We start from the raw sequence: 14,609 nt of genomic DNA, 5'->3' as shown, positions 1-14,609 counted from the left end.
CTCATTCACCATTAGCCCCTGGGCACTTAACTGGGTTTTAGGAGAAAAGATTCATTTTACAGTCACTTGATAGTGTCACTCAGGAGACCACTTAAGAATTGAAAATATTAGGCAAAACGACTCAAGGTGGGTGGGTATGTTATACATTTAAGAGCTCTTGCCAAAGGTATGTATGTGTGTGCGTGTGTGCGGGGGTGTGTGTGTGTTTGTATTGGTCAAGCCAATACAAAAAGATCACAAGGGAATAAAAGAGGTTCTGGGCCATGTTGCTCATAGAGAAAGATTATCCAAAATGGTTTTGTAGCTACTCTTATTTATTAATTAAGAATCCATAAACATTGACATTGCACTCATTGTTTTAAGATTAAGTTAAAAATGAAACAGAGTTAGCGAATAAGAGAAAAGGGCAACAATTAAATTAAAATCAGAAAAAACTGAGGATCTACTCTCTGTTGGGTACTGTGCTAGGATGTAGAGGACAGAAAAATCAGAAGACAACTGAGGTTTTCTATGATTTACAGGGGAGATGGAAAGACAGTGTGCCACCATGCTTTTGCAGAACTCTTCCTTTTGCTTCATGCCAGCCCTTACTCATCGGACCAAACTTTTATTCTTTAAGATCTAGTTCATGTGTTATAGCTTTGACAAGTCTTCCCTTATCCTACCTGTTCCCAAATGAGGCTAAGTTCCAGTTCTGTGCTAAGCACTATACATCAGCGCGTCTCAATAATGAGATACACATCCTATCCTCGTTGCTAAGATTGGGTACTCCTTTCTATTCTCACCCATCATAAAGCCTTGTGCTCAATGGTGGAAGAACAAAAGGATACGGTGTAATAAATAAATACATTATTAGTCTGAATAAAGTGCTAGAATATAGAAGAGGGAATGACTGGTTTTGCCTGAGAGAGGAAATAAAGCTTCTCCGAAGAGGTGCTACCTAATCAAGGCTAAGGCCTTTCATGAGTTTTATTCTACCACATTCATAACAACTCCGTGAAATAGAGCCTATCCCCGTTTTTACAACTGAGGAATCTTAATCTCTGATAAGTGCCTTGCTCCAAGTTAATACATCTATAAAATGCCCAGAATGGCTTTCTTTTAGATGCTAAAGAATTTGGATTTTATTCTGTGGGCAATCGGGAGACATCTAATGTTTTAAGGAGGAAGATAATGTGGTCCGAAATATATTTAAATTAACTCTGGCAACAGAAGTAGAAAGTTAATTAAAGGAGAACAAACGGGTCAGGGCAGAGACTATAGATCAAATAATAATCAGTAGGTTATTCTAATGGCCTATGAAGGAGCTAAAGAGAGATGAACTGACACAGTGGCAAGGATAGTGATGAGAGAAGAAAAAAACTGGAAGCCCATTTGACAAGCAAAATTCAGAGGATTTGGTCACTGATTACATATTGGTGAAGGGAAAAGAGCAATTACAGGTGACTCTGAGTGTCTGTATCAGGTAATGAAGTGAGCAAGGGTGTTATTAACCTTGAGAAGAAGTACGGGGGAAAGACAGGCTGGGGAAATGGTGAGAAAGACAACAGGGCACATTTTGTATATTTTTGAGACATCAGTGGAATATTTAGGGGTTCATATCTTTTAAGGAGATTAAAATGAAGATCTGCAACTTCGGAGAGGTCTAAGATGTGTTTGAGAGTCACTATGAAGCAGGGGATGGTCAAAACAATGAGAGTAGATGAGATTTCCCAGAAAGCATGCAAAATGAGAAGAGCAAAGAGGACCCGTCCCTGCGAGCATGAACATTTGGGGAGTGGTAAGGAAAGGCAGCTTGCCACCAGCCTCAGAAGGAGACATTAGGAAGAGAAGAGGGGAGGCAAGAGAGTTGTTTTCATGCTCATGAAGACAGGTGAGTACCAAGGCGGACAAGCTCAATGGAACCCAATGATAAGGCACAAGAGCCAGGCATAGAGAACTGATGTGTGGACACCAGATCTGTAACACCAGTGACACTATTCAGTAAGACATGAAGGCGTGTGGAAATTCAAACGGTGTAATTTGAGAGATACTAGAAAAGACCATTTCTCAAATTCCTTTCACGTATTCATAGAAAGGAATCTGGTTGGCTCATACTTTCTTCCCCAGGAACTGAAAGTATTATCAGATTTTCTTCCTTAGAAGAGAGACAAAGGAAGCATTTCTCAATGACATTTGGGGAAAGCCATGTCCTGTTGTCTGTACACAGGCGATAATTTTTGTTGTTGTTGTTCAATTAATGAGTAAAGTGGAAGCATGTTTGACTTAAATTTACTTTGAGACAATTCACTAGAAACTCTCAGGAAAGCAGGGGCCGCTTACATGGTGGTGGCGCCAGGAAGCACTAGGTGGGACTTCTGTGAAGATACAGTAATTTTCAGAAATTTTTCAATATTTCCGTGTGTATTAATGCCAGTCTCTAATACTGTTATTTCACTTTTATTATCTTAAGAATACTGGCCAGGCAGTGACTTATAAAGCTGAACACATATTTATGCTACTACCCAGCAATCCCACTTCTAGGTACTTATCCAGCAAAATAAAAACTGCTGTTTATTAAAAAGAATAAACCTGCGTGTGAATGCTTATTATAGTAGCTTTGGTAATATTTGCCCAAATTATAAACAATCCAGATGTCTCTCAACGGGGGGACAGGTAAACAAACTGTGGTATATCCATCCAATAGAATACTAAGCAACAGAAACAAATGAACTAGTGATACACACCACGGTATTGATAAGTCTCAGTGTATTGTAGCAAGCGAAAGCAGACAGACTCCACAATTCCATTTATATGACATTCTGGAAAAAGCAAAACTAAAGGGACAGAAAAGATATCAGTGGTCCCGGAGACGGGAGGTAATGAGAAGAGTTAACAAGAAAGGGAAGCCAGGGCAAAGTATTTTTTCATGTGATGGAACTTTAATTTTACGTCTTGACTCTGGCGGTGTTTACACAGCTGTGTGCATTTGTCAAAACCTGCAGAACTGTATACCACAAACGGTGAATTTTACTGTATGGAAATTATACCTTAATTAAAAATAATGAAAAAAAAATACTCATCTGGAAATTAGAACTGGGATCCAGTCTCAGCTACGCCACTAACTTAGTGTGTAACCGTGGACTATCCTCTAATCCTCTTTGGGTCTCGGTGCCCAAATGTGTAAAATGAGACTGGGGAATTTCTCAGAGTCTGTTGCTGGGTTCCATAAAGACTTCCCTTTTTAAGTTAGTGGTGGACCAGATGGCCCGTTTCAATTCAGATGGACTACTTCAGTTGCTGAAATATCACTGTGGGGGGACCGGACTAAAATACTCAGTCTGTACACATGGTTCTGAAGTCCTCTTGGATTGGAAAGTAGTGTTTCTAATTTGTGTTGTTCCAAAAGATGGAGCTTTGGGAAAAGTCCATCTGGTCATGCAATCGCAATTAAAATTTGACACATGTATTTGGACAATGTGGAAAAAGTCTTTTGGGAAACTCTGATGTTTAATGAGCTATAACGGGCCTTGGTAAACAATCATGCTCTTTTTTTTTTTTTCTTTCTTTTTTTCACTTTGTAGGCACTAATTAAAAAGGCAGTTGAAGATGGAGGTATTTACTACCTTCATCTGCTTTATCCTCCAGTGGGAACACAGCTTTCTACAGCATGAATCTACCCAAACCTCACAGTAGCTGTTATATTTTTATACTATCCATGTTATTTGTAGCCAAGAAAGGCGTGGAAAAGGAGCCGGAATGGCTCCATATGATAGTGTCCCTGGGTTTGGGGAAAACATTTATAGCTTAAAAGGAAAGACACTAAAAATAAAAACAATAATCTTGATAAAAATGACATTAACACCTTACATTTTAAACCTTGCAAAGTAGGGGTCCACAACTATGCCCAGCAATTGTGTTCATAAATAAAGTTTTATTAGAACATTGCTACGTCCAATTCATTTAGGATTGTTTGTGGTTGCTTTCGCACAGGATGACCCACAAAGACTAAAATACTTACTATCTGCTGCTTTACAGAAAGAGTCTGCCAACCCACTTTCACAGACTATGCCATGAACTGATGTATGGCTTCCACATAAAACCTCATTTAATCATCTTAGCAACGCCATGAAATAGGAATTATTACCCCCACTTGACAAATCAGAGGCGGTGAAGTACAATGAAAAGTTTGCTGTGGAGTCAGACAGACCTGTACTATGCTTTTTACTAGACGTCTGACTTTTTGTCTATTACTTAAATTCTCCATTCTCAGTTTCCCCATATATAAATTGGGGCTAACAACAGTATCGATTTTGGTAGGGTAAATGTCATAAGTTGATGTGACAATAAGTGCAGTGCTTTGTATACTGGAAACACTTAAAACTCATTAGCTATGAGAAAAGCTTTTAGTATCTCTGGGGGTTTTTCTTCCTAGAAAGTTGTCATTAGCATTAATAAAATGCTAAGGATGCCCTTCATATGCTTGGTTATAGATTAATTTGAAGGATCTCAAAATAGTTTGCGCCACTGCTCTATGTTAAATAAGGCAACTTTCTCTCCATCTCTCGTGAATCAAGCAAAAGGAAAGTATAATAATGACGCTTCTAGCTCTGCAATGAATTTCCTAGGAGCCAACTGGAGGTGCCATGACGAGGTGGAGTTTCCTACAAGAACGCGCAAGCAAGCCAGCCCACCAGATCGACATCCTTACTGTGCCTCGGATGGGACATAGAAGACCAAAAGACCGTGTGGCAGAAGGAACCACTTCAAAAGCACCAAAGGAAATGGCATTAAAGCAACATTGATTATGTTGCTTGCAAATGTCATGTAGTTACAGGGCCAATGTGAATAAAAGCAGGGAAATCAAAGGCCAGGATTTCACCTGAAGGACATCTCTGGCTTCAGATGATGAGCTGTTTCAAGATGAGCAATTTCTGTCATGATTCATTGATGGTGCCTATAAACTAATATATTTACTATGCATCCACCATACACATTTTTAAAAAGCCTTACAGTTCTTGTCTTTTGGTCGGCACCCAGAAGGAGGAGAGCAAGTAAAAGGAGGGCAAATATTTAATTTTACTTGTGTTCGCATAACTCACAGTGGCTAGGACCAGCTCCCTGGGTCCATTTATCACTGTCTTGGTCCTATTACTGTCCTCGGGCTCCTGGCCAAATGGGTGAAAATGACTGGTGCAAAATCAAAAGCATAGAAGAAGTTTTAAAACAGCAGTCAAAAGCTGGTAAAGTAGGCTTAATTGTCTGTTATTTTATTTCCACTAGAAACATGGAAGAATGAGCTTTCAGATGGGCACGTCTGATTTGGAGATCTGATTACAAACGGATGCAACTGATTTGATGTGTGTATGTGTTTCATGTCTACATCCAAAAGAATGCTGTTCACTTGTGAGAAAATCTTTAGAGTCCATTCATTTGTTTCATTTTGGAGCTGATTTCTAAATTTGTGGCAGGTTCTTCTGAATGCTCCCAGTGGTGGCGAGACTTCATATTTTGAGGGTTCCTCTTTGGAAATGGTGGCCGAATATTTAGCTCTAGATATTGTAAATAAAGTGGATAATCAAGCATGGTGAAACATGGTGAGTCAACAATAAAGCTTGGAAAAAACAAATAACCCAAATGAAAAATAAGCTAAGGATATGAATACATTTTTTCCCCACAAAGAACATAAACAAGTGGTCAATAACCACAATGAAAATGTGCTCAACCTCATTAGTCATCAGAGAAATGCAAATCAAAAGCAGAGTGATATACCACCTCATACATATTAGAATGGTTATAATAAAAAAGACAATAACAAATGTTGGCGAAGGGGTGGAGAAACTGGAACCCTCATGCATTGGTTACTGGAACGTAAAATGGTACAGCTGCTTTGGAATACAGTCTGGTACCTCCTCGAATGGTTACTGATGGAGTTATCATATGACTCAGCAATTCCACTCCTAGGTATTTACTCAAGAAAAATAAACAGATCCACATAAGAACTCACACACAAATGTTGAAAATGGCCTTACTGATAAGAGCCAAGATTCAGAAACAATCCAAATATCCATCAACTAATGCGTGGATAAATAAAATGTTATAATCCTATAATGGAATATTGTTTGGCAATAAAGAGAAATGAAACGCTGACACACGCTTACTACATGGGTGAACTGGGAAAACATTACCCTAAGCAAAAGTAGCCAATCTCAAAAGACCACATGTTGGAGGATTCTATTTATAGGAAGAGTCCAGAAGAGGCGAACAGACAGAAAGTAGATGAGAGGTCTCCAAGGGCTGGTGGTTGGGGGTGTTGGGAGGAAATGAAGAATGACTGCTAATGAGTGATTTTTTTCTTTTCAATCGAGGTAACATTGGTTTATAACATTACGTAAGTTTCCAGTCTACGACATTATAATTCAATATCTGTGTATAGAATATAGCATGCTCACCACCAAAAGTCTAGCTTCCACCCTTCAATTCTTATTATAGCAAAGCTAGACCTAAATATTTTAAGGCAACACTAGTTGTCTTTAGAATTTCTATTATCAGTCAAAAAAAAAAAACTTACCAATTTTTTTTGTTTTATGTTTTACAAAGAAACCATCTTTTCAATTAAGGGCATGGATTTTCTAAATGCTGTCTGACATAAAATGAATTTGAATATTAACATGTAAAGGGCAAGCAATAAAAAAGAAAGGTAATGTGAGTGCAGACAAAATATCCAAGTGCTAGAGAACATGACCTCTTCAAAAGGGAATGGAATGAAAGAATTCAAGATGCACAGGTTTTCAAAGCTAAAGAAAGTGACAACAACTGAATTGAAAAGGCTGAACTTAGCATTACCTTCCAGAACACAAACATATATTTAGCTTAATAGACTTGAGAACTATCTCAGGAAAAATCTTATATATTATGCATCTAGGGCAATGAAAGCTGGAGAAAATTATTTTGCAAAGCAAACACACTGCAGGCTGACAGTGGTAGAGATAAAAAAGAGTCTAAGGCACACGTGTTAAATTTAGGTCTCGTTTTTTACACATCATCACAGGAGGAAAACAAAAGAGCGGAGGGAACCTCAGACACTAAAGAAAACCTGGCAGAACGACGCTTGTGATTGAACCTTAAAAAATGTGTGTGTATTTTTTGGTTATAACCGTAATATGGATTTATACTAGGAAACTTGGAAAATATAGAAAAATATAAAGAAAAAAATAAAATCACCCACAATCCTATCACCCAGAAAGAACCATTATCAAAATATTGGCATATTCATTTGCAGTCCTTTTTCTATGTACATATAAATATATGATTTTTTATAAAATTAGGTTCATATTATAAATAAAACTTTATACATGGCCTTTCCCCCATACTTCCTATTACTTCCTGAGTAGTTTCTCAGGTTGTTATATATTCTTTGAAGAAGTAATGTTAATTACTGCTTTATACTGGATCTTATGAATTTAAGCGGAACCATTAGATTCTTTCCACATTGCTGGACCTCTAGGTTGTTTCTAATTTTTCAGTTTTATAAATAGCACTGCGTTAGGCTTTCCTGTGATAAATCTTTGACTCTCTATTTACCTTTTAAAGGAAACCTAACGTATATCAATACGTCAAATTCAAATTCAAATCCCTCAGTGTACCCGTACCTATAAATTTACCGTTGGAAGTCTCTGGAGACACGTGCAAATAATGCATAACAAATAAACAATTCTATTTTCATACTTGAAGCCTATATGTATCCTTCTGGAGCAGTCATCTCTCAGGCAGTACATTACTACCTCTAGGCAAATGGACTATTACTGAGTTAATCTAAATGCAATAACATGAAACTTGGCTGACCCAGATTCCCCAATATCAGTATGCATGCAATTACAATACTTTAGATTGAAAGATACTCTAGGCTCTCAAAATTACATATTTTATCCACCTTTCATTTAACACATACAATGAGCATTAAAATAAAATAAATAAAGGGTTATAGCCAATGGAAGTTGATAGCAACCAAATCTTATGTAGACATACAAGTTCCAGATAGTGCAAATTAAGGTTTGCTTCAAATTCCAGCTTTATGCTGTCACTTTCAGTTAAAAGACTCTTAAGGGCTCTCAACATATTGAAGTTATTAACGATTCTTGTTTAGAATTATATGGTCTTAATATTCCAGCCTTAAATTCCCTATAGTCCATTTTTTAAAATGGTTTTATTTCCAAGATTCTAAACTCTGAAATGTGTACGTGTGTACGTGTGTGTGTGTACATATCCATATACCTATAAAATGGTTTTCTCCCATTAGTCAGAGACAAGCAAAGCAAAACATAACAAAAATCCCACTTATAATCCCTGGTCATATGACTAGAGAATCATTCAAATTCCAAGGCCTCCCCCAAACTGGTAGTCAGACTAAGTTGGCGTGGGCTGCACGGAACAGTTGTGCAGACTGTACACTGTATAACTGTATGGGGTACAACTGTATTCTGATCTTTGTGACTAGTACTCTCTGGGATTGTGCAATACACAACCTATATAGCTGTATGTGATGACCTTGAAATTAGCTCAGATAATTCTGTTTGCCCATCCATTATATATTTTTGCATCCTTCCCCACAGCGAGCTGTGAAAAAGATAAGTTTTAGGAAGGAAGTGGCCTTTAAGTCTATATACATTTTAATTGAAGGAAATGCTGCATACAATTTCTCCCTGGCTCCACTTTCCACTGGCGGTAAGTTTCTTCCCTCCAGCCTCCCCTTCCGTCCACCCACTAGGACGCGGCAGGGTACCTTGTGTGAGTAACTGTAGGTTTCTGACTTCTTCCCGCACCTTCAGCTGGAGCACCTGTTGTAAGATGTGCTGCCGGAGGTTCTCCTGGGCAATCCCCATTCGCTCAAGCTTTTTGTCGGTAAGTCTCAGCAGGGCTCGCCCTGCAGGGTGTCAAGAAATAAAAAGAAAAGCAAGTGAACAAGGGCTGGAGCAGGATTTCCATCTTAGCCTTGGCTAATTCTGCTATAACAGAAGTTTCGATTTAAACACAATCCCTTTAGAATACAGGTCTCCCGTTATTCTGGCTGACAGGAATGGATGATCTGGATAAAAAAAAAATTGGCAAATTTAAAAAGAACCCCAATTTTTATCTAATATTGGCAATCCCCAACTGACCTGCAATTGAGTTAAATAAAACAGCAACATTTTAACCAGGGTATTCGGGTAACAGATTGAACGTTTCCATAGAAACAATGCTCTTCGTCGTAGGATAGGTTCTGAGGCTATCCCACAGGAGCCTATGTCACTGACAACCCAGCTGAAGACCTGGATGCTCTAACTCAGGGGTCTCCAACCCTGGTACCGGTCCATGACCTGTTAGGAACTGGGCCGCACAGCAGATGAGCGGTGGGCGAGTGAGTGAAGCTTCACCTGTATTTGCAGCTGCTCCCCAGGGCTAGCATCACTGCCTCAGCCCCACCTCAGATCAGCAGGCATTGGATTCTCATAGGAGCACTGGTCCCTGTTGCCAAAAAGGCTGGGGACCGCTGCTCTAACTGGTTATACAGAAACTCCAACAATGTTTAACCCAGGTTACAATAATGTTTCTGTGAATATTTATTTAAAGTTCCAGTTTTAATCTGCAGCATCCAACTCCCCTGCTGCACCGTCGGTGCTGGGCTGGAGTTTCATTTCCAGCTGATGGGGCTATGCTTTCATCCCAATCACTGGCCTGCAGCAGGGGTTCCAGCAGGGATGAGGGTGAAAGGAAGAGCTGAGCAAGGACATCTAAAGACTGCAAAACAAGGAGCCTGAGGGTGTGAGTGCTCGAAGCGCGCAGACACCCTGAGCCCTGGGCGGCCTGGCACGGTTTCCTTTCAGCTCCTTCCTTTCCCTGGGAAGTCTGAAAACTTCCCGTGCTACTGTGGTTTCCATCAAATCCCCAAATTCTCCCCTCTGTGCTTGCCCTGAAATAAGCATACCTGCATTGTGAGAGTTCAGCGCAAGAAAGAAAGAGAATGATCATTGTTAAATGCTCACAGCACCACCCTATGCTCTCGCCCCCAACACTCCCGTCATCACACCTGCAGATCGTTTCTTTTTGATTGATGTAGAATACACAGAGGCAAATACGTGTGATCCATGGTAAGTCTTTGGGTAGAAAGGTATATACACTTCAGAAAATAAATGATCTACTACAAAAAAGACACCCAGTGGAGCTAGAAGGTGGGGTTACTGAGTACGTTGAGAATCTTATGGACAAGATCTGATTCACTATCTTCTTTGGATGGTTTCTACAGTGGCACTCAAGTCTGTGGTTCAGAAAAATCTTATTATTTTCAGGAGCAAATGTCCCATTAACCCCTTATCCCAGCACCTCCTGCTGACCACCAATTAAAAATGTCCAAATAACTGTGGTGCTACTTTTGATGCAGGTATCAGAAAGCAACAAGTAGCCAATTATCAATCGTATCCTTTTTTTTTTTTTTTGCAATTTATATTGGCACTTTTTGTTGCTTATAAAAACTCAACTGTTAATTCAACAAACATTTATTGAGCACTTACTATATAAGTTAACTCGCTGTGCTCTGTAGTCAGCTGCCTACACAGGGAGGGAAAAATCAACTCGACCTCAACAAAAAAGCACCAACTAAATTTCTTGATACTCTAAACCGGTTTTAAGTAATATTCAGGTGATCCAGAATGCTGGGCCATTCATAGACTCGTAGATTCTTGGAGTTGAAAGAAGCTTAAAGTCCTTCGCGTGGATTGTATTTCTTCATCTCTTTTCTTCATCAAGTGTTTATTGAGCACCATTAAATGCCTGACAGTATTCTGGGTGCTGGGGCTATGAAGACAAGTAGTGTCTTCTGTCTTCACAGAGTTCACCATTTAGTTTGAGAAGCAGATAAAACACAAATAAACTGATATGCAGGGGGCACACAGGGACCCCATAGTGGAAGAATGGAGCTACTGGAGTTTGGGTGGTTAGGAAAGGCCTCTCAGAAAACGAGACACTGGAACATCTAGAAGTACCAAGGTAATTAGAGAAATGGCGGGAAAGCTAGTGTCATCAGGGCAGAGTAGAAAAGATAAGAAAATGACAGGAGATGAGGTCCAAAAAAAGGCAGGAACCAGATCATACAGGGCCTCCTAGGCCTCGGTAAAGACTCTGAATTTTATTTTGAATGCAGAAAGTTTCAAGCAAGCGATGACTAGGGTATAATCTCAATGTAGTAAAAGAATATCCCTGGTCACTATGTGAGAGTTGATTAGGGATAGGGAGGTGAATGTAGAAGCCAATGAGAAGAATCAGCATACTGTATGGCAGCCCAAACAGGGAATGATGGTGCCGTGGACAAGGGTGTAGGCGAAGCAGTAGAAGGTAGTAGTAGAATTCTGGATAGATTTTGAATGACTTTAGGATGCCTAGAAGTGGAGTATAAAGGAAAAACAGATATGGAAATGACTCAGGTTTTCAGCCTGAGCCACCAATGGCTGGAGGCATCATTTCAACACAGGAAGTTGAATCACCACTCCAAGCAAGGATATGTCAGAGGGAGGAAGTCATGATAGTGTTACTGCTATTTTTTTCTTTTGAGAGCACTTGGGATCTGGAGAAGTAGTGGGAAGGCGGACCAGCAGAATATTCTTATTTCTTCCCTATAGTGCTTTCATTCCTTCAAAACTCTCCCCAAATCCGAAAGCTCTGAGTTGACTAGAGGGGTAAGGTGAGCTCAGGCATATCCTGGTGGAATTTTGAGAAATAAGAAATAGTCTGCGAGGCCGTTCACCCAGGAGAAGGGAGGATCTGATGCTCTGCTACCAATCTTGGAAGATTAGAGTGTTGCTGCAATTGAAGCTTGAGTACATACATAAAAGCTTTATTGTGCGGGGTCCAGCTCCATTAGAATAAGTATCTTTCCTGTCAGGGTCCTTATGGTCACATGTACTCTATGGTTGCCTATGTGCTAGCATATAGTAATTCTCAAGAAATACTTATTGAATGAATACACTTGGTGCGATAATAAATGTTGTGTTCCTTACTCACATATCGATGATCTCAAGGTCATTAAATCCCTTTCTTTTCTGATGTAAGATACTTGGTTGGAAAGTGACTCTCAGTTAAGACACCAGTGATGACACCAATGAGAAACTGTATGTAGCAGAGGCAGGAGGCTACATTTTGTTGCTGGTGACCACAAAAACACATGCCAAGTGAAAGGAATAGAGAACTTAAGACCAAATGAGTACTTTGCCTTCCTGCAGGCATAAAGAAAGACAAGTGTCTTATTCTGTTTTTGAACAGGCACCAAGTGAGACTTCAAACCTTGCTGAACAGATGGGTAGCAAGTACGGGTGACAGAAAATTGACTCAGAAAGTAGTGTATTCATTTCCCATGGTTGCCATAACAAATTACAAACATGGGGGCTGAAAACAACAGAAATGTATTCCATACAGTTCTGGAAGCCAGAGTTCAACATCGGTTTCATTGGGTTGAAATCAAGATGTCAGCAGGGTCACACTTCCTCTGGAGGCTGCAGGGAAGAATCCCTTCTGGAAACTTCCAGCTTTTGTGACATAATTCTACTCTCTGCCTCTGTCTTCACATCACCTTCTCTCCTATGTGTGTAATCTCACTCTGCCTCTCTCTTATAAGAAGACTTGTGAGTTGATTTTGGGGCCACTTAAATAATCCAGGATAACCTCTTCAACTGAGGATCCTTAACTTAATGACATCTGCGAAGACCCCTTTTCCTTATAAGGTAACATTTACAGTATCCAGGGGGTTAGGAACTGTTGTCTTTGGGTGGCCATTATTCAGTCTACTATAAGCTAGAAGGAACCTCTGAGATTTCTGAGTGTAGCATGGGATTCACCTGAGTATAGCACTTCTCCATAGCATAAAGAAGTGAGGCTCAGGGAAAGTGACTTATTTAAAACCACTCAGGTAATAGGGGGAAGGCTTAGTTCTAGACACGTGTCATTGACCTTCAGGCTCAATCAGTCTTTAGTCTTTAGCTCAGGTTCCCCCCATTTTCTGCTTAGAGGATTGTCACAGAAGCCCTGTCACAGCTTTTGAAAAGGAATGATCGTATGTCCTAAGGCACAATCGGAAATATCAGGATCTGCTGGAGGGAGACAAAGGGTGTGGCTTTTGCCCCCACCCTACAGAGAAGTGTTGGTGCCACTGCAAGTAGTTGGGAGTCCACCCTTCCTAGAGAAGCAGCTAAATAAAAGGGCCTCACGTACAATGGCTGGCAGGCGGCCAGTGTTGGCCCGTGCTGCAGTCTTTCTTGGAGAACATTCAGAGGTCTGAGGGCCCCACGTGGATGGCGGGTGGCGGCTGGCCTCAGTGTGCCCTGAGCCTTCTGCTGAGTGGTCCTAGGCTCGGCATTGGTGGCAAATCGGAATCTGCATCAACCTGGTGAACACCATTCGCTCCACCTAGTTGACTTCCTGAGACCCCACCTCACCCAATTCACCTACCGCCCAAGGATCTTTCAGCAGCTGAGCCTTATGGGCAGCCGGCAGGTGGCCTTGGGCTTTTTGATGAGCTTCTCCAGGCCTAGTTCTGGTGGTGGCTGGCCTTGGTTCCCTGCATGGTCTCCCTTACATGGCTCTAGGTCCAGCACAGGCAGCGACCAACTTGCAAATTGCTTTGTAGCTCCTATGAGGTAGCTCGGGGCGGTAACAGGCAGTGGCTGACCTTGGCCTGCATGGAAGGCCTTCCCCAGGGGCCCCAGAATCAACACACCTGGCAGTCGACTTCAGAACACAACAGAGCACCACTCAATTAGCCCCATAAGTGATACATCTAAAGGGTGTTCTGGGCAGGCATCAGAGCCTGCTGAGGCAAATCCCTCTCCATGGGGCCAGCCCCCACATGGCAGCTCATGCCCTGTGGCTGTGGCTAATCTGCATAGCCAGTAAGCCGGAGAGTCAATCTCACCCACTGACATGCCAAGAGCAATCAAGGCTCAACTATAACAGCAGGGCACACTCAACTCACACAAGGGACACTCCTCGAGTACCTAGCTTAAGTGACCAGGGGGACTGTGCTACTGGGTCTCACAAGACTCCTACCATGCTAAGAATGGGAGACGTAGCAGATCTACCTAATACATAGAAATAAACACAGAGAGGCAGCCAAAATGAAGAAGCAAAAAAAACATGTCCCAAATGAAAGACCAAGAAAAAACTAAAGAAAAAGAACTAAATGAAATGGAGGCAAGCAATCTATCAGATACAGAGTTCAAAATACTCGTTATAAGAATGCTTAAAGAACTTAGACTTTCAGCAAAGAAAGAGTAAGCATATAAAGACATAGAAACCAGAAAAGAGGACTAGTCAGAAATGAAGACTATAATTGAAGAATGCATTAAAAGGAAACAACAGCAGATTGATGAAGCAGAAGATTAAATCAGCAATTTGCAAGATAAGGTAGCAGAAAACACCCAATCAGAACAAGAAAAAAAGAATTTTAAAAAATGAGGACAGTTTAAGGGACAACAACAAGTTTTCCAATATTTGCATCATAGGGGTACAAGAAGGAAGAGAGAACAAGGGACTGAGAACCTATCTGAAGAAATCATAATTGAAAACTTCCCTAACCTGGAGAAAGAAATAGACATACAAATTCAGAA

General features: G+C 40.6%; 1 protein-coding gene across 7 annotated transcripts in view; it reads right to left on the bottom strand.

Annotated features, from left to right (window-relative positions):
- SAMD12 (sterile alpha motif domain containing 12) overlaps nt 1-14,609 on the bottom strand; it is a 353,244-nt gene that overhangs the window by 137,416 nt on the left and 201,219 nt on the right. For 3 of the 7 annotated variants that reach the window (XM_039853709.1, XM_039853711.1, XM_039853710.1), the window contains exon 4: nt 8,762-8,902. In XM_039853709.1, the coding sequence (XP_039709643.1) occupies nt 8,762-8,902 (141 nt within the window). Of the gene's footprint in view, nt 1-2,275; nt 2,358-5,228; nt 5,534-8,539; nt 8,596-8,761; nt 8,903-14,609 lie in introns of those variants that run through there. The other 4 variants (XM_039853705.1, XM_039853706.1, XM_039853708.1 and 1 more) reach the window with 3 other exon arrangements.

This window comes from Pteropus medius, unplaced genomic scaffold (genome assembly GCF_902729225.1).
Source record: "Pteropus medius unplaced genomic scaffold, Ma_sr-lr_union100, whole genome shotgun sequence".
Lineage (NCBI taxonomy): Eukaryota > Metazoa > Chordata > Mammalia > Chiroptera > Pteropodidae > Pteropus > Pteropus medius.
This window is presented reverse-complemented; position numbering and strand designations above follow the sequence as displayed.